At 52.4% G+C, this 27,729-nt stretch overlaps 1 protein-coding gene and 1 non-coding gene across 6 annotated transcripts in view; one reads left to right on the forward strand and one right to left on the reverse strand.

The window, feature by feature from the left end:
* Positions 1-27,729, reverse strand: part of CD82 (CD82 molecule) — a 55,924-nt gene that overhangs the window by 24,138 nt on the left and 4,057 nt on the right. For 2 of the 5 annotated variants that reach the window (XM_005578127.4, XM_045371690.2), the window contains 3 exons: positions 9,102-9,183; positions 2,372-2,499; positions 1,920-2,002 (listed from right to left, as the gene is read on the reverse strand). In XM_005578127.4, the coding sequence (XP_005578184.2) occupies positions 1,920-1,982 (63 nt within the window). In that variant the 5' untranslated portion in view covers positions 1,983-2,002; positions 2,372-2,499; positions 9,102-9,183. The remainder of the gene's footprint in view (positions 1-1,919; positions 2,003-2,371; positions 2,500-9,101; positions 9,184-27,729) is intronic. The other 3 variants (XM_005578126.4, XM_015434879.3, XM_045371692.2) reach the window with 2 other exon arrangements.
* LOC123569000 (U6 spliceosomal RNA) lies at positions 20,730-20,836 on the forward strand. The gene has a single exon (XR_006692532.2). It is a non-coding gene; the product is annotated as a U6 spliceosomal RNA (small nuclear RNA).

Below are 27,729 nucleotides of genomic sequence, written 5' to 3' on the forward strand. Positions count from 1 at the left end.
CAGTTAACACCTGACTCCTGCCAGCCCCCTGGAAGAGCCAAAAGGAGGCCACGCCCTGGCCGGAGAGCAGCTTTTCCAGTCCCTGGTTCCATAGGGCAGCCTGAGAGCAGGACAGAAAGGGACGCCCTGGCCGAAACCACCCACCTCACTCCGTTTCTCTACTGGGGTCTCCCCAACCCCCACTGCATGAAGGAAAGTTTCTCTATCCCTGAAACCCAAGCTCCGTGACCTAGTACTAGGCCAGAGCCCAGACCCATCTCTCTAGTCCCTAAAGCCCCCAGGAATAGAGCGACAGCGCTCCCCCTCTCCCCGACCCTCCAGTCCTGGCCTATTGGCCTTTATGCTGGGTCTCAGCCCAGACACCAAGTGCTTGCCAGGAAAAGCTTGGCTTTGCCTGCATGGGCAGCTGCTTCCCAAAGTCCTAGGGCAGCCAGGAGGGACCTGACCGCCAAGCTGGGGAAGCCCAAGCCTGGCTTGGGGTGGCTTCCAGGCCCGGCTGCCATGAGCAGAGGGCCAGAGCCACAGTGGGGCCTCACAGGGTCCTCTAGGAGGGAGCTGGGGCCAGGGCCAGGGTGGACAAACAGCAAGGCAGGCAGTACCAGGGCTTCCTGTGTGTGTGCATGCATGTGTGCACACTTGTGTGCAGGTGCCAGGAACACACGTGTACATGTCTGTGCATTGGGTTAAAGTCATGAAGGGGAATTTTTTAATTTTTTTTTTTTTTTTTGTAGAAAAACAGGGTCTTGCTACGTTGCCCAAGCTGATCTAGAACTCCTGGCCTCAAACAATCCTCCTGCCTCGGTCTCCCAAAGCACTGAGATTACAGGCAAGACCTACCATGTCTGGCCTGAAGGGGAATTTAGAATGATTCTTGTTTATTTCCCAAACTTCCCATGAACCATGTAACTTGTAATGTACCCCTCCCCCTAACAAGCAATTCATATCTACCGTAGAAAACTGGGAAAATACAGAGATGCATAAAGAATAAAATAAAAATTCCCAAGAATTCCAACATTAACATTCAGAGGTATTTTCTTCTCCTCTCAAAAATACTCACTTTTTTATGAATATGTACATTTAAAACTTTGGATCATAAGAAACATCCTACTGTACAACCTGATTTTTTTTTTTTTAACACTATCGGGTAGACCATCAACATGGAGAAGCCAGCGCCCCCAATGCTACTCCTAGGCTATGAAGTTCTCTCTAGGGCACTGCCCCCTCACGACACACTCTCACACTCACACACACCCCACCATCCCGGCAACTCCAAGGCGAGAAGCGGTCCGTGCCAGGCCAGAGAGGAAAACCGAGGCCCTGGGAAAATCAGCGGTCAATGTCCACAGAGCTGACCTCTGGACGGCCCATCTGCTGGGGTAGGTCTGGGGAAGGAGGTACGTGCCCTTCGCTAGCCCAAAGCCTGGCGTCCTGTTGGTCACTCTATGAGAGCTCAGGGACATACCTTCCCACGACAGGGATGGGGGTGTGATGGGGCAACTGGGGCCTCGAACTGTAACAGGTCAGTTCTTCACATGGGCAGGGTGGGGTCCAGGGCAGGACTAGAGAGATGCTAAGAGGCTTCTTCTAGCAGCTCCTGCTGTTGAGTTAGGGGGATGCCCAGGGGCTCTCCTCTCCCTCCCCATACCCACCTCCAGCCCTGGCCAGCCCAGGCTTTGGGTGCTCTAGGAGAGGGGAAGGCCGGGTCAGGAATCTAGTGCTTTGTCAAAGGACCAGCTGGGAATGCCGGGGAATCTCCTTGCTACCCCCAGCAGGTTCCATTGGAGATAGTTCGTCCTCAGTCCCCACCCACCAAATCCCCCCAGTCCCCGGCCCAGTCGGCTCTGGAAGGAGTCAGGCTGGGATGCCCCTGGGAGGAGAATCTTTTCGGAGGTGGTCAGGGCGGCATGGGACATACTTACAAAGAAGATCAAGTTGAAGAGGAAGAGAAAGTATTTGGTGACTTTGATACAGGCTGAGCCCATCCTGCCAGTCCTGGAGCTTCCTGGGGGAAGAGAGAAGGCAGGCAGGCCAGTGAGGGGATGAGCTCGGTCTGCCCTTGCAGCAACCCCAGGAGATGGGTACTAACTCTGTCCCTGTCTTACAGGATGCAGAGGCCCAGAGAGGTTAGACAACTAGCCCAAAGCCACACAGCTAGGAAATGGGGTCCCACGAGTAGTCTCATGTGCCAGGCACCTGATGCTTGGCAGTTAGGATCTGGGTCAGCCACTGCACTGGGGTTGGGGCTGGTGGGAGCAAAATGACAGAGGGAGACCCTCACCCCTCACCTCCATGACCCAGGCTCTGAAACTTGCACAGATAGACTCTGTTGGAAGACAGGGGGCTAGGAAGTTAGTGATCCATTGACACATACCCTGAGGTGAGACCTGTGCTTGTTCCACAGACTCCCTCTGGGACTAGGGGCTGGGAGTTGTGGGGTCTGCCAAGGTGAGAAGGGGAATTCTGGCTTCTCAGAAAATGGGTGAGTGTCCCGGCTTCTTACTACAAAGGGAATAAACATGCATTGTAGAACACCCAACAAATACAGAAAAAACAGAAATCAAGCAAAATGTATCTCACCCCAGAGATTAAAAACTGGCATCATTTTAACAGCTATAATTCGTGTGTGTGTGTGTGTGTGTGTGTGTGTGTGTGTGTATGTGTATAACAAATGGTTCTAAACAAAATTGGGCTCATTCTGTATAGTGTTTTGTAGCCTGTTTTTTTCATTCTATGATCTTCACTCTCTGTATGTTGATAAAATGCTCTTCATAGTTTCATATGCTGCATAGGCTTCCATCCTATTAGTACTTATTAACATTTGGGGGCTCACAGAGTCCCCCCAAAAATTCGTGTGTAGTTAGCATTTTGTGATGCTAATAATTTCTGGGAGCTCGTGGACCTCAGGAAACCCATTCAGGAACCCCAGTGGCCCCAGGTTAAAGTCCCAGATGTGGCCATCCCGTAAAGCATTTAACTGATACTCTAAGATCGGACACACAGGTTGTTTCCAAGTTTTCACAGTCTCCCCGATGACACAAGCTGTGCTTCTGAAATGACACAAACCATGCGTTGGCATGCTGTGCCCCCTCCACTCCAAAAGACCCCAGGCGAGGGGAGGGCCCCGGGAGGAAGAGGGAAGCTAGAAGCTGACTGTCCTCACCCTAACTCAGAGGCCAGAAAACCCAGGAGTGCCAACCGCCAGCCTTCAGACCCTGTGGGGCAAAGGGAGCCAGGACCGCCGGGCAGCTGGGGCCTGGACAGCTGGCCTGGGACAGCTGCATGGGCAAAGCTGGGCTCGGGGGGTGGAGGGGAAGGCACCAGGCCCACTTGTGTTTCCCTGCCTTATGGAGGGGGAAGGGCAGGCCACAGAGCAAAGGGAAAGGAAAGCCAGAGCCTGGGCTTCACTCCTTCTTCCTCCGGCACCGCTTGAAAGTCTTCAATTTCCCCAGCTACACACAGGTTCCCTATTCTTTTCTGGACATGCTAACCATCAACAATCCTCCATCCTCCTTGTCAAGTGGGAGCTCAGCTTCCACTTCACACATCTCCGGTGATGGGGAAGGTGGCTAATGAGGAGGGCTCATGACCTCCCAAGGGGTCCAGTCCAGTTTTCTTTCCTCTAACAGCTTTGTTAGAGGATGGTTTCTTTAAGTGCCTTTCTAAAGGGCAGATTTGGGAGGTATCACCTGAAGCAAAGCTGCCCAAGTTAGGAAAAAGCTGCCTAGGTGGTAGTGAGCTTCCCATCACAAGCGGCATGGAAGCAAGTCTAAAAAAATACTCATGGGGGATTTAAGTGCTACATAGGGAGATTAGACTAAATGGCTCTTCCAGTCTAGGGGGCTCCAAGGCCTGGATCTGAGAATTGCAGAGATGGCAGTGACTCAGGAGCCAGGGCAGTGCAGCCTGGGCAGCTCCCCAGACCTAGAGAGGAGAAAACATGACTGTCCTGTGCCCAGAAAGCCAGCGATCTTCGATGCCCAAACCCCGTCCTGGTCTAGGAAGGCCTCCTGGGGCTCTGCACTACGTCAAGGATAGCTATTGTTTTTCCTCTCTCTCACCTCCCAGCACAGAGCCTGACATACCGCAGGCACTTCACAAACTTCAGGAACAAGACAGCAAGAGAAGAGAGATTCTTTCCCAAAGCCAGGCGGCATCTGTTTTTCTTTCCTACCATGGATCTGCTGTGTTTCAGCCTGACCAGGTCTCCTTCTAGTAAACAACATGGGGCATGCCCCGAGAGACCAACCCAGGTTCAGTGCCCAAGCAGCAGTAGCTAAGCCACCCCTTCACCACAAGAACATCCACTAACTGCAGTCCAGTAACTAACTATGCGTCTCGGCAACGGGGCCATTGGCATCCTTGTGAAATTGGAGAAGTGTGGAAACCGTTCTTTGGCAACCCTGAGTCAGATCCATGGTGTTGCAGTTTCAGAAAGTCCGGGAAAGGGGTTTCTACACTTTCCAGCTCACACGTCCTCTGCTCAGCCCCGCGGGGGGGCATTCAGCAAAGGGCAGCTTTTAGAAAAAGAGTAAGTATAGGCTGGGCACGGTGGCTCACGCCTGTAATCCCAGCACTTTGGGAGGCCAAGGCTGGCAGAACACCTGAGGTCAGGAGTTCGAGACCAGCCTGACCAACATGGTGAAACCCCATCTCTACTAAAAACACAAAATTAGTCGGGCGTCGTGGCGAGTGCCTGTAATCCCAGCTACTTAGGAGGCTGAGGCACAAGAATTGCTCGAACCCAGGAGGCGGAGGTTGCAGTGAGCCAAGATTGCACCACCGTACTCCAGCCTAGGCAACAGAGTGAGACTGCCTCAAAAACAAAAACAAAAACAAACAAAAATAAGAGTAACTATGACGTCTGTAAGGAGAAGGAGTGGCCGCCAGGGATTAGCAACCACTACAAGTGGCCATTTTCAGACATCATCCCCCATCATCCTCACAACCAGCCCAGGAAGTGAGTATTTCTATCCCTGGCAGACCAGAGGCTCAGACAGGTTCAGTAACTTGTGCAAGTCACACAGCTCATAAGTGGCAGTGGTTTTCAGAGCCCAAGATCTTTCTTCTGTGAAGTGGTCCCTTCTGGGCAGTAGCTGGGATTATAAAGGGATCTCTAGGGATGGCTGGGTTTCCTTTGTCCAGTTAGGTGTAAGGATGAAAGGGCTGCTCAGAGGAGCTCTGCTCGGAGGGCAAGGAGGAAGCTGGGAAACCTCATCACCAAGGCTGACGTGGCTGGGCTGGTATTCCCATGATATTCCAGATCCCAGGCAAGCTTGGCTGGTCCCTTGGTCACGCACACAAATTGTATCAGGCACTGGGCTAAGATCTTCAGAACCTCTACGTGCAAATGGAGGCACAGAGGAGAGAAGGAGCCGCCCAAGGTCACAAGTAGGAGGACCGGCAAGGACAGGGCCCAGGCCGCCTGGCCCCTTACACCACCCATGGGCTCCATCCCACACAGGAGGCAGCTGGGTGGGTCTGAATGCTGAAATGAGAGCCAGGCAGCCCAGTCAAGTGGGACAGACCCAGAGGTACCTGGACATCACCCGAGGGAGGAGAAGGTGCTGATAACTGGAACCTGGGATGGGCGGCTCCCAGGCACGCTGGCCAAGATCCAGAAGACAAAGTCTTCCTGCCCTGCAAGTGCAGATGCTTCTGCCTTCAAAGTGACAGGGAGCAGAGGGCGAAGAACAGTCTCCACACTCAGCAGGAGATGGGCAATCCCACACAGACAAGGGAGTCAGCTCAGCCCGAGGCAGGGACACACCCAGCTCACCCATGATGGGCTGTGGCATCAACTTCAAGGAATCCACAACCACCCCCAAGGTTCAAGGAGCTCCCAAGGTTGAATTCAGAAGGTCAGGGGTTATGCCTGGATCTGCCCTCCCATACTGAGAGCGGAGTCTCAGTTTGCCATCCATGAGACAGAAATAAGGATTGGTGTGGAGCCAGGGTTGGTAAACTGCAGCCTGCAGAACAAATCCAGCCCCACTGCCTGTTTTTTATACAGCTTCTGAGCTAAGAACAGATTTCTCTCTTTTTTTTTTTTTTTTTTTTTGAGACAGAGTCTTGCTCTGTTGCCCAGGCTGGAGTGCAGTGGCACGATCTCGGCTCACTGCAAGCTCCGCCTCCTGGGTTTATGCCATTCTCCTGCCTCAGCCTCCCGAGTAGCTGGGACTACAGGCACCCACCACCACACTCAGCTAATTTTGTTTTTGCATTTTTAGTAGAGACGGGGTTTCACTGTGTTAGCCAGGATGGTCTTGATCTCCTGACCTTGTGATCCGCCTGCCTTGGCCTCCCAAAGTGCTGGCATTACAGGCATGAGCCACTGTGCCTGACCCAGATTTCATATTTTTAAACAGTTAAAAGAAAAATAAAAAGATTCTTTAATGCATGAAAATTACATAGAATCTAAATTTCTGCACACAGCCATGCCTACTGGTCTGTCTGGCCCTTTACAGAAAAAGCCTGCCGGCCCCTGGTGTAGGGGATCAAATGGTGCACCCAAAAGTCTCTGTAAGAGGCAGCGAGGGTCGCCGGGCGCGCTGGCTCACTCCTGTAATGCCAGCACTTTGGGAGGCTGAGGTGGGCGGATCACGAGGTCAGGAGATCGAGACCATCTTGGCTAACATGGTGAAACCCCGTCTCTACAAAAATATAAAAATTAGCCGGGCGTGGTGACGGGCGCCTGTAGTCCCAGCTACCCAGGCGGCTGAGGCAGGAGAATGGTGTAAACCCAGGAGGTGGAGCTTGCAGTGAGCCGAGATTGCACCACTACACTTCAGCCTGGGCGACAGAGTGAAACTCCGTCTCAAAAAAAAAAAAAAAGAGGCAGCAAGGGTCAGGACCACCCTTGGCATGGGAACTTTGGAGAAAGAAAACAGTGGGGTGGCAGGAATTGATTGTGACTTAGAGAGAGAAGACACAGGATCCTTGAACAAGGGTTCAAATCCTGACTCTGCCAATGTGTGGCCACAGAGGAGGGACTTCCTGGGCCTCATTCATCTCCTAGGGGAGTGGAACTCCCAACTGGACTCCCGTCCTGAAGAGGGAGTGAGGTCAGCGCCTGGTACAGTCAGGACTCGGTGACCCGGAGCTGGGGCAGACGTCTGTATCATCATCAGTTGGCTCAGTACTTGCAGGAGAAGCGAGGGATGAAGATTTAATTTACAGATGATCTTAAACCAAAAGAATGTCCTCCAATGTTATGCTTTCTTGTATATACTTTTGGTAAACACTGCAGAGTCTGCTCAAGCTTTCCTGTGTTAAAAACACCGACAATTCAAGGGAATGAGATGCAAGCACATCTTATGGAAACTTCCAGAACAGTCACAGAGAACCGTGAGCAGCAGGATGGAGGTACTGATCTTTGTTATGGTGGTGGTTGTTGTTTTGAGGCACTCTCGCTCTTGCTCTGTCACCCAGGCTGGAGTGCAGTGGCACGATCTTGGCTCATGGCAATCTCTGTCTCCTAGGGTCAAGTGATTCTCCTGCTTCAGCCTCCAGAGTAGCTGGGATTACAGGTGTGTGCCATCATACCCGGCTAACTTTTGTGTATTTAGCAGAGACGGTTTTGCCGTGTTGGCCAGGCTGGTCTTGAACTCTTGACCTCAGGTGATACACCTGCCTAGGCCTCCCAAAGTGCTGGGATTATAGGTGTGAGCCACTGTGCCCGGTGAGGTGCTGATCTTATGTTATACTTGACACCAGGTAAATTGACCATTTCTGAGCAACTACAATTTTAATTGACCAAATATATCATTTTATGCCAGATCAGTTTGTATAATAAAATTATTATATTCATATTTTGCCAACTTCTACTCATCGTTTAACACTCATCTCCGAAATCACCACCTCCAGGAAACTTCCTACTCCAGCCAGCTTTGTCATCACTACCACTGCCAACCCCTGACCCCCAAGACACATGCTGGTTAGACGCACTCCCTCTCTCCTTCCTTCCAGTGGCACTGGAGACCAGAGCAGCTCCATGAACAGGCTCTGGCATCAGGCTGCCTTGGATTTGAATGCAGTTCTAATGCCTCCTAGCTGTGTGACCATGGACAAGTGACTTAACCTCTCTGAGCCTCACTTTACTCATCTGTGAAGTGACAAAGATAAAACCTATTTTGCAGCCTGGGTGCGGTGGCTGAAGTCTGTCACCCCAGCACTTTGGGAGGTCATGGCAGGCGGATCACGAGGTCAGGAGTTCGAGACCAGCCTGGCCAACATGGTGAAACCCCTGTTCACTAAAAATACAAAAATTAGCTGGGCATGGTGGCGGGTGCCTGCAGTCCCAGCTACTCGGGAGGCTGAGGCAGAGGAATCGCTTGAACCCAGGAGGTGGAGGTTGCAGTGAGCCGAGATCGCACCACTGCACTCCAGCCTGGGTGACAGAGCAAGACTCCATCGCAAAACAACAACAACAACAACAAAAAACCCAAACCCTACTTTGAAGATTTGTCCAGACGTTAGATTAGATCATATGGGCAAAATGCCTGCCACACGGTCGCCTGTGGATAAACGGCAGTTCCTATAATGAAGTGCTGCACAGTCACTTTCTACCTGCCTGTCCATTTCCCCTGAGGACTGTGATACCTTGAAGGGGAGACTATGTTATTTATGAGAACAAGGCAGACTTCCAACAAACGTTGCCGAATGAAAGACTGGGTGGATGCAGGGATGGATGGGTAGGTAAGTGGACGAACGGATGGACAGACAGATGGAGGGACTGCCACAAAGAACACCAGGGCCTTCAAGTTCTCGGCCACTTGAAGGTAGTCTAAGATCCACTGCCCCTGAGTCTGCAGGGACTGTTCTCAGGCCTCTTCTGTCCTTGCCCACAGGGCAGGTTGGGGGTGTGTGAGGTGCTCAACCCTGGGATAGCTCTGAGTGCCAGGACCTGCTGCCGAGCCTCCCCAGGGACCAGCACTCCAGGACTCTAAATGCTGTAGGAGTCAGAGAGGGGGAAGAAATGGTCCCTCCGTCCACCAGGTGGCTCACACTGAACACCTGAGGGCCACGCTCGGTCTCCGCCTTCCTTGCCCCACAGCCCAAGCGTGTCCCCTCCAACCCACCACTCCTCTCGGCCCAGGACTTACCTTCCACGAAACCAGTGCAGCTGGTCACAGGACCCACGTCTGCCCGTGCCCACGTGTCGTCCACACAGCAGCACGGAGGACTCTGAAAAACACGGCCCAGATCTTGTCACTCCTGTCTGTGACTCTCCAAAGGTAATGTGGCTGAAGACATATTCACTATAAATCCAGGCTCCCTGTGTGGCCGGTGGGGCCCCGCCAGGGTTGCCACTCCTCTGTCCTCTTCCCCCTACAGGCTCACGTGGCCTCTTTCCTGTTGTCCTGGTATATCAGGCCCTTATGCCCACCTGAGGGCCTTTACAAAAGGGTTTCTCTGCCAGAATTACTCTTTTCCCATATTTCCCCACAGGCCTTGGCTCGGAAGGCTGACATCCCTCCTCCCAAAGGCCCCCCCTAAACACCCAATCTATTCAGAAGGCCTCAACTCCAGCTGCTCATTACAATCAACATAGGCCATGCCCAGGTCCCCTGCCCCAACCAAGTCATCAGGATCTCTAGGGGTAGGGCTGGGCTCCCCAGGAGACCCAAAGGAGCAGCCCGGGTTGACATCTGGGTTGTTACACGGCACCCTCACTGCAGTAGCCTATTTGTTCACTAGTGATTTCTGCATCCGCCACTAGAATATGGGCTCAAGGGGAGGGGCTGCCCCTGTCCCACTCACCCTGTGTCCCGGAGCCCAGAACAGTGCCTTGTGTATAAGAAGCTCTCAGTGTGTGTTTTTAGGAAGCAGGAGAAAAAAGGGAGGTCTAGAGAGATCGGGAAAGATTTCTTAGACCAGAATTGATCCTGCAGCTGGAGGTTTCTGATCCTTAGAATGATATCGCTGGATTGGGGTAGAGGTGGGTTGCTTCCCCCTAAGATAGGAATTTTTTTTTTTTTTAGATGGAGTCTCGCTCTGTCACCCAGGCTGGAGTGCAGTGGCGCCATCTCGGCTCACTGCAAGCTCTGCCTCCCGGGTTCATGCCATTCTCCTGCCTCAGCCTCCCGAGTAGCTGGGACTACAGGCGCCCGCCACCATGCCTGGTTAATTTTTTGTATTTTTAGTAGACGGGGTTTTACTGTGTTAGCCAGGATGGTCTCAATCTCCTGACCTCGTGATCCACCCGCCTTGGCCTCCCAAAGTGCTGGGATTACAGGCGTTAGCCACTGCACCCAGCCAGGATTTTTAAATATATATGTATTTGTTGAGACAGGACCTCACTCTGCTCTGTTGCCAAGGCTGGAGTGCAATGGTGTAAACACAGCTCACTGCAGCCTAAACCTCCTGGGCTTAAGTGATCCTCCTGCCTCAGCCTCCCATAGAGTTGGGACCACAGGTACACTCCACCATGCCTGGCTGATTATTTTGTAGAAATGGGGTCTCACTTTATTGCCCAGACTTGTCTCAAATGCCCGGGGTCAAGCAAGTATTTTAATCTCCTTTGGGTCAGAAAAGCTGACGGAAGCTGTGAACTCTCCCTAGAAAGATGCACACAGACGGGCAGGCACACGCTTCCTTCCAATTTCAGGAGGTCACAGACCCTGGAAAGCCCACCTGAGGCCAAGGTTTTCTCTGCCCCCATCTCCTAAATGCCCTAGAGTGGTGGTCCCCAGCCTTGGCTGCACACAGGAATTGCCTCGGGAGTTCTGAAAGTTATTGATGCCCGGCCCCCACTGCCAGAGACCCTGATGAGTTGTTCTGGGCTGCAGCCTGGGCATCAGGGTTTCTTCAGTTCTCCAGGGGGTTCCAGTATATTGGGAGCCACTGCCGTGGCTCCATTCCTTACACAGGCCAGCCCCTCTGCTCCTCAGTGGGGTGCAGGCAGGCCTGGGGTTTCTGGTGCAGCAGCGCCTGGCCAGAGAGAATCTGCCTGGCACTCTGGCATCTGAAAAACAGTGTCACATGAAGCTCCCTGCACCATCTTCCAACCTGGGCTGCCTCAAGGCTCCTTCCACTCCAGTCTGTTACCCCAGAGCAATATTACTGTGCATGAGAAGACCTTTGAGATCACTGCACTTTTCAGAGGAGCCAGAGAGAGCAAGAGATGGCAGGTGGCACAGCAAGCTTGAGCTAAACATGAAGTAGAGAACTGAAGATTCCCAGTCCAGAGCTCCTTTCTCTACCTGCGGCCCTGTCCCTGCACACTGGGGCTCCCACATGGGAGGGATAAGAAACACTGGACTCAGAATCACAGAGATGGCCCTCGGCTCCACCCCTGGCTCTGCCGGGTATCTGCCACATGACCTTGGGAAACACTGCAGAGCTGCTCCCTTATCCACAGATGGGGATGCCAACCCAGCCCACCCACTGCAGGCGTGAAGGTGAATCACCATCAGGCTAGTGCATAGTAGGGCGCAATCTATGCTGGTGCCTGGCCCTCTCCTCCCACTCTCCCTGCCTGAAGATGCCACATCTGCCACACCTTGCCAGCTGTGTAGCCTTGGGTGATCACCTTACCACTGTGTCTCAGCTTTCCCACCTGTAAAATGAACTTAATAATGGGTTGTGGTCAGGCTTAAAGAGTTTGTATCTATAAAGTGCCTGGCACCCAGTAAGTGTCACATAAATGTTACCAACTATGGTGATGATGATGATCTGGAAAAGTTGTTGTTTTCCTGACCAACAGTCTGAAGCCCTCTGAGGCCTGATCTAGTCTCTAGCCATGTGCCCACCCTGGAGAGGCTATGTGCCGGAAGATGACCACTGCTGCTCCTGGGTGAGGGGCTGGCAGACAAGCAGGACCAGGCTGGGCCACCTAAGGAAGGAGGAGCCTCTGCCCCTAGCCTCCAGGCTGTGCCACTGGGAACTGCCTGAGACCCAGAGGTCCAGCCAGTTTGGTGAGTTGGGCATCCGATCCCGTGGGAGCTCAGTCTGCCCAGTCGAGCAGAAAGGGGAGTGAGAAAGCCTGGCTGGGCTATTGTGCCCTGGATGCCAGCCCATCCACAGGCACTCCACCTGCAAGCTGGTTCTTGGCCACCAGCTCTCTTGTCCTCTAGACTTTGTCCTGATCGCTCATGGGAAGAGACTAGGCACAGACGGCTGTGTTTGTTTTCATGTTGGACAGGTGATGTGTTTCCTGAAACCCCCGCTGACACCAGTGCCTGGCTTTTTGACCTCTCACTATCTTATTTTTCAATCTCTGGTCTTACTCTTATTGTTGATATTAACCCCCACCCACCAGAAAAAAAAAATAGCTGCTACTCTGGGCAACAGAAGAGTGAGCATAAGCAGGATGAGGGCCTCAGGTTTCCTTTAAGATCTAGGGTTCAGCCCAGCCACAGTGGCTCATACCTGTAATCCCAGCATTTTGGGAGGCCGAGGCGGGCAGATCACCTAAAGTCAGGAGTTCGAGACCAGCCTGGCCAACATGGTGAAACTCCATCTCTACTAAAAATACAAAAAATTAGCTGGGCATGGTGGCAGTTGCCTGTAATCTCAGCTACTCAGGAGGCTGAGGCAGGAGAACTGCTTGAACCCAGGAGGCAGAGGTTGCAGTGAGCTGAGATCGTGCCACTGCACTCCAGCCTAGGCAACGAGAGCAAAACTCTGTCTCAAAACAAAAACAAAAACAAAAACAAAATCCTAGGCTTCAATCCCAGCTCTGCCTCCTCCTAGATGTGTGAGCTTGAGCAAGAGAGTTATTAAACCCCTCTGAGTCCCAACATTCCCACCTCTAACCCCAAGATGCTGGTGGGATCCCCATCTCATGGGATTGTTGGAGGAGTAGGAAACGACACGGAAGGAGCTTTGGGGTCACTGTCAGCTCCTCACCATACAGTGAGGAGATCCTGCCACTACTACCACCACCAAGGTTGGAAGAAACACATCCAAATCAGACCTTCCCAGGAATCACAGGATTTCAGAGCCCAAAGAGCCTCCCTGTTTGTCTTAGAGATTAAGGAAGGGACCCTGTCACAGGATCCCATGAACCAGTGAGACAGGCTCCGTCTCTCCTGAGAGAGCTGGGATTGACAGCTGACATTTGGGAAAAGGAGGCCGGGGTACAAGAGCAACACAGGCCAGCAGGCACCCCTGTATATTATGCCATTACTCACCGCATCCATGCAATCTCCATAACACCCTCACCTGCTGCCCAAATGAACAAGGTAAATGGTGCAGCCCACCGTCCCACCCTTCCATACCTCTGCTGCCTACTGCCTGATCCCCCAACCCTACCCCAGATCCCTGAGGCCTGACTCTCAGCTTCCTTTCAGGAAGGAAAAGAGCAGCTCCACCAATCCTGACCGGGACATTCCTTCAGTTTGGCTGATGAGGCTGACAGATGTGGCCCTTCTCGGGAGGTTTTGTTTTGAAACCCTAGCAATGAGACTGGAGGGCCTTTAGGTAAAGAAGGGGTCACTCTGACAGGAGAGTGCAGAGTGGGAACCAGCAGATACCTTGAGCCCACCAGCATTCCTGCCTGGACCCCATGCAGCCAAAGAATCAAGCTGAGGCTGAGCCATAGCCTCTGACCTCTTGCTTTCCACAGCCCCCTTGCTTGACTGTTTTTGGCTTCTTAGCCAGCTGCTTGGGCCCCAGACAGCCCCCACTCTCTCCCAATGCTAGGTGCCAAGACTCATGCACTCAGATTCACAGTGCCAGAATGGCCTTTGACATCACTAGCTCAGCCCACACTCCTCAGATGAGGAGACTGATGCCCAGAGAAGAAAACGAACCCCTACCCCCAACCCTTCTGGGGAATGCGCATGTTCAGTGTGTATGTTGGGGAATAGGGAGGGGACTGTGTAGGGCAGTCAGTGTGTCCCAGCCTGTTTGGCATCATGATACACATTGAGAAGTATACCTATTTGTTCAGCTCACTGGGACGGACAGATAGAACTACATCTGGCTTGAGGTTACTAGCCTAGGGCTCTGTTCTCAAGGGCTCCAGAGATAACCATCTCGACAGCTCATTGATCGGAAAGCTCTAACCTAAAGGGATATTTAGGAGCTAAAGAGAGCCTGCAAGAAGCCTCAGATTCCAGAGGACCTGACAACAGGATTCCCAGGTGGGCTCTCAGGGGCCAGCCACCTTTTGAGGCCCTCTCCCCAGTGCCATAACTGGGGGCAGTTAAATAATGGGCCCTGAGAGAGACCTAAATTCCAAATCTCATTTCTCAGTATCCACGTGACCTCTGGCAAGCTGCCTGCCTGCATTGAGCCTCAGCATTCTCATCTGTAAAATAGGCTATCTAGAACCCTCCAAGAGGAAACCAGAATCAGCGTGCCAAACCCAAGGTTGTCAGCATGACAGAGACAGAGGATTCTGGGAAGAGGTCCTGTTAGGTCCCACAGCAAGGAAGTTGCATAAAGATTGTCCCTTGAGGCATGGGATGGAGACAGGGTTCCTGCAGATTGCTCCAGGGAGGTCACCACCACCAAGAACTTGAAATGAGGTTGGGCAGAGGGAAGACCTAGGGGCAAAAGGAACATTCATGAAAGCATCCACTATGGGAGTGTTGCTTCACTGATCTTATCTCATTCAGCCCCCAAACCCCAGGCAGGATTCAGGAGGGTGGCAGCACTGGCCCCGGTCACACAGGGGACAGTGGTGCAGCTGAGCTCTGCCCTCCAGACTCTCTGACTCTGGAGTTCAATACCCTACTGACTTTGTAACATTGCTTCCCACCACCAAGGTAATCGCAAGGCAGGCAGCGGGGGTCACTGCAGCCAGGTATTAAAGGGGCAAAGCCTTGGTCCCAGGACTGTAAAATCAGAGCATCCAGAGGTGAGGCCAGGCACCTGCAGGTTTAGCAAACACACAGCATTTCAGAATTCTCTCCCTCCACCAGCCAGCCATGAAGGAGGTGGACACAGAGGGCCGAGCTGAAACAGCAGGACATGAAACCAGTCCTAGCCCTCAGAGGGGACCTCATAGGGCACACTGTCCTCTCAGAATACACAGCTCATGATCCAGAGGGCCTAAGGGGCTGCCCTCCCAGGGGCCTCCCAAGTGGCCCTTCTGTGCTCAGTTTCTCTCCTGAGCCACCATGCACTGCAGTTCACCAAATCCCCACTCCAGGTTGGCCCGGAGCTGGAGTGAAACAGGAAACAGATGACTCCAACTCATCCCTGCCCTCAGGGAGCACCCAGTCCAGACAGGCACAGACATGAACGTGAGCAATTATACAAAGCAGCCTGCTGACTCCATCTCCCTCCGAAGGACAAAAGGGGCTCTCTAGAACACAGACTCAAGTGTTTAACAATGACAAATGCGAACATGTTTGCATGATTACTAGCTAGACATTGTGCCAAGCCCTTCACGTGGCTCAGTTTATCCCTGCAATGATCCTATGAGATAAGTACTGTTCATCACCCCTCTATACAGTTGCAGAAACTGAGACTCAGGGTGGTCAAGGGCCTTGCCCAAGGTCACCTTGCTGGTAGGGCAGAGAATTGAACCCCAACAGTCTGACCCTCCCAGAGCCCCTGAGCTTTGTTGTCACACCATGCTGCCTGCAGAAACAAAGTTGTAAATGACAGGTAATGAAAATTACCCCACCAAGGCCCAGCCTAGATTAATTGAGCTTTATGGCCCAGCTTCCAAACCCAACCAACTGAAGACACTCTGGGGCGACACTAGGCACCAGTGACCAGCTTGCACACTGATCCCAGAGCCTAGCCAGCTAGAGTAGGTGGCTAACAAAAGGGTGGGGGCCCTGAGTAAGGTGATTAGAGAGAGGGATGGGGACTCTAATCAGGGACCCCACATGGCAGCAGGCAAGCCCTTTGTCACATCGTACCCTCCCCAGGCACTGAGCTCAGGAAGGTAGAAACAGGGCTGCTGAAATGCTACCTCCTCGAGGCAGCCTTTCCAAAACATTCTCCAGCACAGACTTTCAGGCATCACCATATGGCAGCCCTAATTATCTCATCATGAGAATTTAGGATAGACATCAGACAGGCATAGGTTCAAACTCTGGTTCTATTTATTTACCCTTTTTATTGAGACAGAGTCTCACTCTATCGCCGAGGCTGGAGTGCAGTGGCATGATCTCGGCTCACTGCAACCTCTGCCTCCCGGGTTCAAGAGATTCTCCTGCCTCAGCCTCCCATGTAGGCAGGATTACAGGCACACACCACCACATCTGGCTAATTTTTGTATTTTTAGTAGAGACAGGTTTCACCACGTAGACCAGGCTGGTCTTGAACTCCTGATCTCAAGCGATTCACCCATCTCAGTCTCCCAAAGTGCTGGGTGGGATTATGGCATGAGCCACTGTGCCTGGCCTGTCTACCCTTTCCCAACTGTCATTTAACTTTTCCGAGCTTCAATTCCTTCATCTGTCCAATGGGCTGATCCTTCCTGCCTCCCAAGGCTTAGTTCTCAGTACTCTGCAGGCCTTTAGGAGTATTTGATGGGCAGAGAGAAGAGTAAGTGAGACACAGTGAAGGCAAAGTGATGCACATAGGTACGGGGACTCTGTCTCTACAGATGCTTGGGTAAAAGCACAAAGAGATGGGCCAGGGGTAGAGGGTAGGGGTAGGGGTAACTCCAAGAACTTGGGGGTAGGGGGTCTTCTTGGCTGAGAGCTAGCTGAAGGCAGCTCAGCCCAGGTGAGGAGAGGACAGGGCAGGGCTCTGTGGGGCCTCAGCCCTCTCTGAAGTTCTTCTCCCTCACCTGTCTCTTCCCTTCTGTGGGGGTCCCTATCTCCATCTGTGGCTCCCTGGAGCCATCCCCTCTTCCTTGTCACTTGCTGTTTCTGTCATCATCTAAGTCTCTCCCTTTAACATCCCGAGAGCCTTGGAATACCCAGTGTCCAGGGCAACCTCATCCAGCCCACAGGCCCCAATCTCTAGCCTACTGAGCCCTCCCCATGACAGGAGCCCAGCTCCTGCAAGGGGTGGCCCTGAGAGACCCACTTCCACAGTCTACTGCAGAGATCTGGGCCCGCCGAGGCGGGAATAAAGGGGTTGTGCTTCCCACAGAGGGCCCCTGGTTCCCAGGCAGAGAAGCAGCCATTTAAGCAGCCCAGACACTTGGCAGCTCCAGCAGGAACGCTGGTAACAAAAGGAAACCGGCATGGGCCTGTCAGGCCTCCCTCCCCAGGGCTCCCTGGGCCTCTCCTCTGGGTTTGCTGAGGGGCTTGGGCAGAGCAAGGTACAGAGGGGAGAGTGAGAGAGGCAGGGACAGAGAGACTAAAAAGAAAGACACAGACAGACTCGAGGGTGAAGGGAGCCTCTGGTCCCCCGGAGCACCAACCTGCAGACCCTGAGGCCCTGTCAGGTCTCACCAGGAAGTCTAGGGGAGCCTGCGGTGAGGCCGGCCTGGGACCGCAGGCCCTGCTGACCCAGGAGGACCCCACACCCACCCCTGGAGCCAGGCCAGCTCCCAGCTCCTGCTCTGGGGCCACCCCAGAGACTGCCCTGCATGTTCCATCTCCCCCTGTTTTGTAGCCAAGAGTCCTGTTTCCTCTGTGCCTCCCAAGGAATGGGCCCACCCTCTAGCCTCCCCTACCCTGCCCTCTCCCTACCTCCCATTCACAAAGACCCTTCCCCAGCACGTCTTTCTCAGCCTCGGCCTCCCCGAGATTCTAAGAGCGGCAGTACTGTGCCCTGGGAAAAAACCCAGTCCCCCACCAAATGTGGTTCCTGAGTGGGCTGCTGGCCAGGCCTTTACGATGAGAAAGGGCACGGCAGTGCTCTGAGCCAGCCACTCTGAGCCCCCTAAGGAAGCTGAGGCAGACAGAAGGGACCTGACCTCAGCCCACAGCAGCTAACACAAAATGAACATCTGGGTCCCAAACAGCCCCATCCAATCCCTTCCACTAGAGCAACTCAGGGCCATGGGGAGGAAGAGAGAAGGGGAACGAGCCCAGCCAGCTTTAGGCTGTAATCAATCACTCCCCTTCCCCAAACCTCAGCTTACCTGTCTGTGCAGTGGGGACAGTCCCTATGCCAGCTCCTAATGCAGGGTGGAAATCTGGGACCCCATCCCCGCTGGCCCAGTCCTGAACCTAGCCCTCTGCCAGCCTCTCCTCTTCCCAGGGCCAACCAACTTTCCATTGCTGATGGACTTAGCCAAGAATTTGGCATCCAGTGAGAGCTGGGGCAGGCAGAGAGGGTAGTGAGTCCGGCTGTGGGCTTGGGCGAGTTCCCCTCTCTGGGTAGTAATGGTTCATTCCTGTCCTAGAAGGAGGCGTGTGGTTTGGGGAGTAAAACGCTCTAGCACAATAAAGGGAAGTGTGGTGATCATTATCACCATGAGACGGTCCTGGGCCACAAGGAGCTAGAAAGGGGGTGTATAGATGTTCAGACAGGTGAGAAGGAAAGGTGCTAGGTGCTATTGGAAGTGGTCTGTCCCCAGGGGCCAGGCATGGGACATGTGGCAACACCATCGTGGTCTCAGATAGAACCAGGCAGGGCCTCACACCTGGGCTGGCTCCCTGGCTCTCTTCCCACAGGAAGATAGGGGCTCAGAGAGGGGCTGCCTCCTTCCCTGGGTGACCCAGTAAACCAGGCACTACACCAAGAGCATATGGGCCTGGAGAGCCTCCAGGTGTCCAGAGGAAAAGGGGACTATTTGTTCCCCAGTAGGAAAATTGATATGTAAATAAGCAGCCACTGGCCTGACCCAAGCCTCCTGGGAGGCCGCCCTCAGGTCGCCTGGGCCCCATCCTCTGGTCTCCTGTTTGCCGATCATGTGTGATCCTGAGAACACAGGACACAGAGTTATCTCTTTCTACAGATCTGGAAATTGAGGCTCAGGGGGGTTAGTAACGTGCCCGGGGAGGGTCACAACTTGGAACTGGCAGAGTCTGATTAAATCAGCCTGATTCTGTCCCTGTGCCCAATCCTTGGCCCATTATCCACCGAGGACACCCCCTACCTAGAGCAGATATAGTTCAGGCCTTAGGCCAAGCCCAACCAGGCCCCCCACTAAAGGGGGTCGGGGTGGGTGGCGGCAGAACGTAGCCTGAGCCCACTGCAGGGGAAGATGAGGGACTGGCATTTCCTGAGTGCCATGAACCCCCAGGCGCCAGTGCTAGATGTTTTGCACTTTATCTCCTGCAAGTATCAGAAGTTATCAACAAGGAAAGTAGCTTTCTTACTTTCCGACGAAGGAAACCAGGGTTCAGAGAAGGTAAGTGACTTGCTGAAAGTCACAAGCCTGAGAGTTCCAGGTCTGAGGCTAACCTTTCCCTAGCATGCACAGACTCAGCTGCACGCCCTGCCAGACCCTGCAGGGGCTTGGACCCACACCAGCCACAGGCCCTGCTCTCATGCCTCACTGGGGAGTTAACCAACCCGGTCAGCCAGTTCGCCCACTGCACAGAACCCGAGAGAGTTGAGTTGGCTTGGCCAGAGGAGCAAGGCTTCCCCGAGGGAAGAAAGTGGCTGGAGCCAGGTGTGGAAGAATGAGGAAGACTTAGGAGGAAGTGATGGCATTCAGGTGAAACTGCAGGGCCCAGGCACCCACGTGTGAGAGACTGGAAAATTCTGCATGACGTATTTTAGAAGAAAGGCACAGTTCCCAGGAGAAGCAAGCAGCTGAGCTGGGAGGAAAACCTGGGCTGAACCCCTCCTTCCCCTCAGCACCAAGGACCTCATGTGCAAGGCCTGGGCAGGAGTCAGAAACAGAGACAGGCTGGACCACCCTGTCTTGCCTCCCCATGGGTTCTTGGCCAACAGCAAAGATTCCGGGCCAGCCCTTTCTGGGATCCTGGGCCCCTTGCACCCAGGACCCACCAGCCCAACTAAAAGCCCTGGGATCCTTCATCCTAAGGCTGAGAAGAGAGAGAAAGAGTTCTCCCGTCTTCAGGGCTGGGCCCAAGATGGGCTGCAAAGACAACCCAGGTTCCAGTCTTAGCTCTTGCACCATCCCTCAACTGCCCGCGGGATTCTGGGCAACTCACTGCTCTGTCATCCTCATCCTCTGTGAACATGGGCTTAGTAATAATGCCCGCCCTATTTCACAGGGTGCTGGAAGGCTTGAGGGATCGGGAATAAGTACATGAGAAAATGTCCACTGCCAAGAGCTATAAAGCATAAGGGATCATTATGAGAAAGGAGGACTCAGATGTCCCAAGCCGGGAAGTGACTTGCCCCCAGGCCACACAGCTAGGCAGTAGCAGAGCAGGATTTGAAAGGGGTCTCCTGCTGACCAGCCAGTGCCCTCCCACTGCAAGACCCTGAATCCCAAGAGAGCTTTGACCCTCGGGCTGACCCTCTCTGCGTGGATGGCGGGTGGGGCGGAGGCTGCTTACTCCACATTCTGGCTCCCTCCAGAACAGGACCTGTTGCCGTCCCAGACCAGACCCCAGCCTTGAGTTCGAAATCAAAAGCCCAGCTCTGCCCCTTTCAGTTCTGTGACCTTGGGTAAGTTATTTCACCTCCTGGACCCTCGGTTTCCTCATCTATACAATGGGACCTGGTGTTAACCCCTACCTGGGGTGGCTGACCTGACATCATGGCTGCAAAGTGCCCAGGATAGGGCCTGGCACACATTAGATGCTCAACAACTGAGGCTTCTCTCTTCTCCCTCTGTTGTGCCTGCTGGGTGAAGCCCAGGTTTGACAGGAGAAAGTTCCTGGCTTCCTGGAAAAGCTGCCCAGAACACTAACTGGGAACATAAACTGCTGGAGAACACTAGACCTTGGAAGAAGATCACGTTACTGAAGAGTTAGTCGGGGGATAAGAAGTGGAGCAAGGTGCTCGCTTCGGCAGCACATATACTAAAATTGGAACGATACAGAGAAGATTAGCATGGCCCCTGCGCAAGGATGACACGCAAATTCGTGAAGCGTTCCATATTTTTATACCCAAAGGATTATAAATTATGCTGCTATAAAGACACATGCACATGTATGTTTATTGCAGCACTATTCACAATAGCAAAGACTTGGAATCAACCCAAATGTCCATCAGTGACAGACTGGATTAAGAAAATGTGGCACATATACACCATGGAATACTATGCAGCCATAAAAAAGGATGAGTTTGAGTCCTTTGTAGGGACTTGGATGCAGCTGGAATCCATCATTCTTAGCAAACTATCACAAGAACAGAAAACCAAACACCGCATGTTCTCACTCATAGGTGGGAACTGAACAATGAGATCACTCGGACTCAGGAAGGGGAACATCACACACCGGGGCCTATCATGGGGAGGGATTGCATTGGGAGTTATACCTGATGTAAATGACGAGTTGATGGGTGCAGCACAGCAACATGGCACAAGTATACATATGTAACAAACCTGCACGTTATGCACATGTACCCTACAACTTAAAGTATAATAATAATAAATAAAAAAAAAAAAAAAAAAAAGAAGTGGAGCAAGATCCCAGCGCAGAGATGGTGTGGAGGAACCTGCCTCCCCAGGCCCCTCACTTGGGGCCAGCACAGTGGTCAGGGAAGGCCTCTCTGCTTCCACACCAGACCTGCACTGGAGAAGTTGAGGTGGGGAGCGTGAGAGGGCCAGGGTTCCAGTACTAGCCCTCCTACTTTCAACATCCTCAGACACAGCAGGTCACCTGTCAGAGACTCAATTTTCCTTTCTGTAAAATGGAGATGCGGATAATCCTCTTGTCCTCCTGCACAGAAAGTTCCCAAAGGACACACGGGAGAAGGGGTGGGGGCAGGAGGGGAAGTGAGTTCAGGCCTCACAAGATGAGCCTTTATTAAACAGGACAAGGTTCCTACTGTCAGCAGCACCAGGAGCTGAAACTCACCACAGAACCCCACCCCGCCCCATCCCACTACTTTACTGGTACCCAAAGTATGGTCCAGGGCCAGCAGCTGCAGTGTTCCCTGGGAACGTGTTAGCAATGCACATTCTCAGGTGGTACCCCAGACCCACAGAATCAGAAACCTGGGGGTGGGGCCAAGCAATCTGTGCTTTCACAAGCTGTCCAAGGGACTGATGCATGTCAGAGTTTGAGAACTACCGCAGCACCCGCCACCCACTCTGGAGAAAGTTTCCCTCACTGACTCATCTTCCCACCTCCTCCTTTCCAGGAGACTGTTGGGGAGGAAGGAGTCACTTCGGGGAGAGGTCATTAAATAGTAAAGAGAGTCCATGATTAGTTAATGATACCACAGGCTCCCAGAGAGGAGAGGGTCAAAAGTCAGACTGTAATTGAAGAGAAAACACTCCCCTATATCTATCTGCCTTTCTCCGTCTCCTTCTCTTTCACAGATACACATACCCTAAAAGCCTGCTCCTCCTCCTCCTGTGGGTGGGCCAACTAGAACCAGGGACAGAGAGAACGCTCCCCCACCAGTAGGGCTGAAGCGAAATTGGGAGACTGGTTAGGGTGGGAGATTCTGGTCCTCTGGCCTTGAGTTTAAAAACCATCTGACTTGGAAAGCCACTTCTAGGAATTCATTCCATGGAGCTCATTAGAGTTGAGTACAAAATATACATAGGGACAAGGCGATCATTATAGCAAGGGGAATACTAATGAAAAATTCAAAGGGCCTAAATGTGCAACGGCTGGGGAATGCTTAACCAGGTCACAGCAGATTCCTATGGTGCAATACTACGGAGCTGGGAAACTTGCTGGAGAATGCTCAATCACATGGGAAAACCCTCCCTATACAGTTTTCAGTCAAAAGTGGCAGTGCAGGAAGTGGTTTGTGTGGTACAATCCCAATCTTGTATGTGTGTGCTTTTTTTTAAGGCCAAAACACCAAACTGTTCACAGCAGTTATCTCTGAGCAATTATTTCCTCCTGCAGGTCTGTTCTTTACCGCCTGAATTTTTCCACAAAAAAAAAAAAAAAAAAACCCTCTTTCTTCAATAATCAGAAAGTTTGGGGGGTTTCAGAAAGTTTGGGGGGTTTCTTGGGGTAGCCATTTGGTTTAGATAAAGTTTCTAAAAGAAAATATCTCCTTCCTATGTCAGAATCGCTGGCCTGGGGTCTTCTGCTACAAGATTTGGTTCCACCAGGGAGTTTCCACATTGTGTGTAATTCCAACAAGCAAGATCAGGATCAACATGGGGAAGCCAAGGGTGGGTGGGTTTGCTCAGATTCCATCCCCTATTTTCTAAGAGTCAGTTCTTTCCAGAAATAAAAAATCATGAGCTCTCCAAGACTTGAGGTGCGTGAGCAAACGCTGGATGTGGTCCATGGGATCAGACTGGGCAGGTAGGTTGACTGCATGGAGCACGGAGCTGCTCACACCACCAAGACCCTGTGACTCTAGACATAAGCCCTCAATTTTGCCCTCAACTCTATGCCAAGAGCACCCAGGTCAAGGCTGGGCTCAGACAGTCTGGGTACCAAGACTGCAGAGACCTAAGGCCTCTGCTGACCCCCCACCAGAGCTCCACACAACCCTGGAAAGCTCCTTCACTCCAGACTGGGGACCTCAGCCTTCAGAGAGGAAGACTCCCTGTCATTTCCCCCGAAGTAATGACAGGAACAGCCTTTGTTCATCATCACCACCCTTATCCTCTGGTTTCATTGAGGGTGCACTCTTCCCTGGGTCTGCCACGAAGCATTTTACCAGCATTATCTCATTTAATCCTCATAAAAACCAAGGCTCTGAGAGGCCAAGAAACTTGCCCAGAGGTGAGCAGATACTGTGCCCATAGCTAGGTCTGGCTGACACCAATGCCTAAGAAGCTAGAAGAACCCCAAGCTGTAGGCACAGCCCCAGTGGTTCCCTGACTGCAACTTGCAGGGATCGTTAGGGATTCCTATATGCACAAATTTTGAGAACCATAATGCCATGCTATACCATCTCCTGGCAAACAAGGAGACTTGCTCAACCCTGCCAGGAGAGGGTGTGGGGCAGAGAAAGTGGATAAGAGGGGCTTTCAGATGGAAAACAAGTGACTAGTTCAGAGTAGAGGACACATCCTCCCTGCCTCAGTTACCCCACTGCTGTGTGTTCAGAAAGGCCGGGGTCAGGGAGGTGGGCTACCTACATGTCCAAAGGTGACTCAAGGCCTAGACACTCACTTGCTCCATGACCTCAGATAAATCAAACCTCCCCTGCCGGTTTCTATTTCCTCTATATACGATGATGTCTCATAGGTCCCATTGCAAAAGCATTCTAATATTCCACTTTTTAAGACAGTGAGTGGGAGATGGTTTTCCAACTGTACTAGTAGAATTTACCAATTGTTATTATTACCAGCAACAACAAACATTTATTGAGTGTTTACTTCATACCAGGTATCATTCAAAACGGTTTATGTGTACACGTGGGAACACAGACTCCCCTCTCCATTTGTTTCTCAATGGAGGGACCTCTGCCAGGGAAACACCTCAGGCCTTGCTCCGCTGCCAGCCCCCGGTCCCCCACCCCACCCCCACCCCCACCGCCCCCCCCCCCCCCCCACCGCCCTCTGGCTTCACGCCATGCCCCAGGTGGCTTATGATTGGTTCGTCTTAGAGACACATAGGGCAGGCTCAGTAGGGCCCTGCCCCTCGAAGAGCCAAGTTGCCCGCAGGGAGAGTTCTGTCTGGGCTGTTGTCTGCTCCTGCTGCCTGGTCCTGCAGGAGGCTGGTTCCTGTCCAGCACTTCCTGTGGCGGGACGGGTAACTCTGCCAGGTCCAGGATAGGCCAGTCAGCAAGCCCTCTGGGCCCCAGATCTAAAGCCATGTTCTTCCGTCGGCTTCCATTTGGGGCTCTGTCTTCAATGTGTGTTTAGCTCATTTAACCCTCACAGTAACCCATCCCTATTTCACAGATGAGGAAACTGAGACTCAGAATGGTCATTAAGGCACTCGATCTCAACTACTGTTCAAAAGCTTTCTAAACACCACCCAACACTCAGGGCGTGTCCACCGCAGGGGAAGGCAGATTACACTTCTATTCTATTACACTCCTCTAACTCTTGTCTCCCAGCCTGGGTGGTCGAGGGCCACAGACACGACCACAGGCACTCCCTCCAAGTCTTCTGAGGCTTGACAAATTGATATTCACTTCAAACCAACATCCCATCCCTCCTTCAAAAAAATATGATTTATTCACAAAAAGAACTTCAATGTAATCCCAAGTTCGTATAATACATTTTTTGTTCAAATATGTATGGTATGTTTTTTATAGCTTCATTGTAGGAATGGGTTCTTTTTTTCTTGAGCATAAAAAAATATGGGCTCACTGTAGATTTGGAAAATAGGGGAAAGTAAAAAGATAATAAAGGTCTATAATCTAATCTATATAATTGCATTTCATAACGGGTGCATTACATGTAGTTGTCTACATTTTGGCCTGATTGAGTAGAGTTGTAAGGGAGCAGCTCTGCCATTCAGTCTCTGCAATGGTTTAGGGCAGCAGCTGGGACCTGCCCACCTACAGCCTTCCTTCCTTCCTAGGCTGCAGGAGAATAAGCCAGGCCCCCAGGAGTCCTTCCCCTGAATAAAACCCTGCAGCCGTCCACTGTGGCATCACATTGTGCCTCACTTACAAAATCCAAGTGCAGCAAATGCAAGATAATATAGTTTTGTAGCCCAAGAAGGGCTATAACTTACCCAAGGTAACACAGCAAGTAAAAGATGAGCTGGGAACAGAGCCCAGGTCCCCTGATCTCCAGACTCAAGCTCTTCAAAGACTTACAACCTGCTTCCTATTAATAGCACTACCAAAAACACCGAGCACAGTAGCTCATGCCTGTAATTCCTTTGGGAGGCCAAGGCTGGAGGATCACTTGAGGCCAGGAGTTTGAGACCAGCCTGACCAACATGGTGAAATCCTATCTCTACTAAAAATACAAAAATTAGCCTGGCGTGGTGGTGCATGCCTGTAATTCCAGCTACTCAGGAGGCTGAGACACGAGAATCACTTGAACCCAGGAGGTGGAGGTTGCAGTAAGCCAAGATTGCACCACTGCACTCCAGCCTGAGCAATACAGTGAGACTCTGTCTCAAAAAAAAAAATAAATAAAAATAAACGCTACCAAAAACAGCAGGAACGTACATAGCGCTAACTATGTGCCAGGCACTGTTTTAAATGCTTCATGTGCATTAGCTCGTATATCATTCTCAAACAACCCTATGAGATGAGTACTATTGTTGTCTCCATTTTACAGATGCTGAAACTGATGCACAGAGGGGTAAGACACAAAGTCACGCCCAGCTGCTAAGTAGCAGAGGCAGGAATCATCCTTAGGCAGTTTGATTCCAGAGTCTGTGATCTTGCCTAGGCTTTCTTCCCCACTCCCCTGGGCCCAAGCCCAGCTGGGACTCAGGAAGGCTTCTGGAGCACTTGCTGCCTAAAAGGAAGAAAACCAGCCTAGAAGTCACCTCTTTTGGCCAAGGTCACGCTGTAGTTCCATGGCAGAGCCAGGATTTGAACCCGGGCTTCCTAATGCCCAGCCCTCAGGGCATTGTTCACTTCTATACATTGACCCTGAGATCCAAGGCCCAGAACTCTGAACAGCTCCCACACCAGATCACCCGTCCACAAGGCAGGGAAAGTCAAGGGGGAGAGAGAAGGGGCAAAAGCCTCCCCTGCAGGGTAGGAGGCCAGAGGGGAGAGTAGGGCTTCCCAGAGCTGCCCACCTGGGGGTCTGCATGGATGATGTCCAGGATGGGCTTCCTGGAGGCCACCATCCCATTTCTCCAGGCCCCAGCTTGAGTCCCCATAGGATAGCAGCACCTTCTACAAACAACTGGTGACTCCAAGATGCTCTTTCTGGCTGAGTCAGAGTTCACTAAAGGCCAGAGTGGCCCCTCACTGGGTTGGGGCTGAAGGAAGTCATGCTGCTCCCCTCTCAGGAGGGTAAAGGCCAGGCATCAGCAGAGAAGCAGAAGCTCTGCCGAAAGCAATCCCAGGACAGACAGCGCGTTCCCATCTCCCTGGATCCAGGTTGCAGAAGTGGGGCCCGCGGACCTGAAGCGCCGGGCAGCGGCATCCAGGTCCTGCTTCCTGGCTCTGCCTTTGCCAAGGAGTCACCTGGTATCTGGCACCAAGCTGGGTCCTGCTGATACCCCCGAACCCACCCAAGAGAACCACTTACCTATTCATTCAGTCATCGATCCCCAAGCGCCTGCTGTGTGCCAGGAATCAGAGATATAGACAGGACAGGGCAGTGCCTGTCCAGGAGAGCTCGTGGAAACACGTCACACACCACAAAGCGACAGTGTAAACAAGCACAGAGGAGAAGGTGAAGGGCAAAGAGGGGCTTGGGAAAAGCAGCCAGCAATGTTCAGACCTACTGCCCCTCAGGAAGCTGAGCGTCACAGTGAGGAGACCCAGCCGCCCCCAGGAAGAGCCAGAGAACCCCACATAGCCAGACATGACCGCCATCTTGGGGCACACAAGTATTGGAGAGGCGCAGAGGCCCTGTGCAGAAGGAAGGTGTTCTGGGAATGTCCCTGGGGGCCTGAGAAGGAGCCTGGCACCAGCCTTGAAAGACCAACTAGACGCAGCAAACAACAACGGCTCTCCTTTATCGAGCATTTACTATGTGCTAGGGATAACAATTCCAAGCACTTCATGTGTACTTTTTTGTCCTCTGCTCATGCCCTATGAAGCCATGACCATCATTATCCCCATTTGCAGGTTCAAAAACTGAGGCTCAGAAAGGGTTGCATAGCTAGAAATTGGCAGGGCCGAGATCTCAACTCTAAAGTCCAGTGCTTTACTGCCATGCTGCACCATCATCTCTCTAATCTGTGAACAGGCAGAAGGTAGGTAAAGGTGCTTCAGGTGGGGGAAACAAGGTAAGAACAGGGAGGCAGGATCAAGTGC

This window comes from Macaca fascicularis, chromosome 14 (genome assembly GCF_037993035.2).
Source record: "Macaca fascicularis isolate 582-1 chromosome 14, T2T-MFA8v1.1".
Classification (NCBI taxonomy): domain Eukaryota; kingdom Metazoa; phylum Chordata; class Mammalia; order Primates; family Cercopithecidae; genus Macaca; species Macaca fascicularis.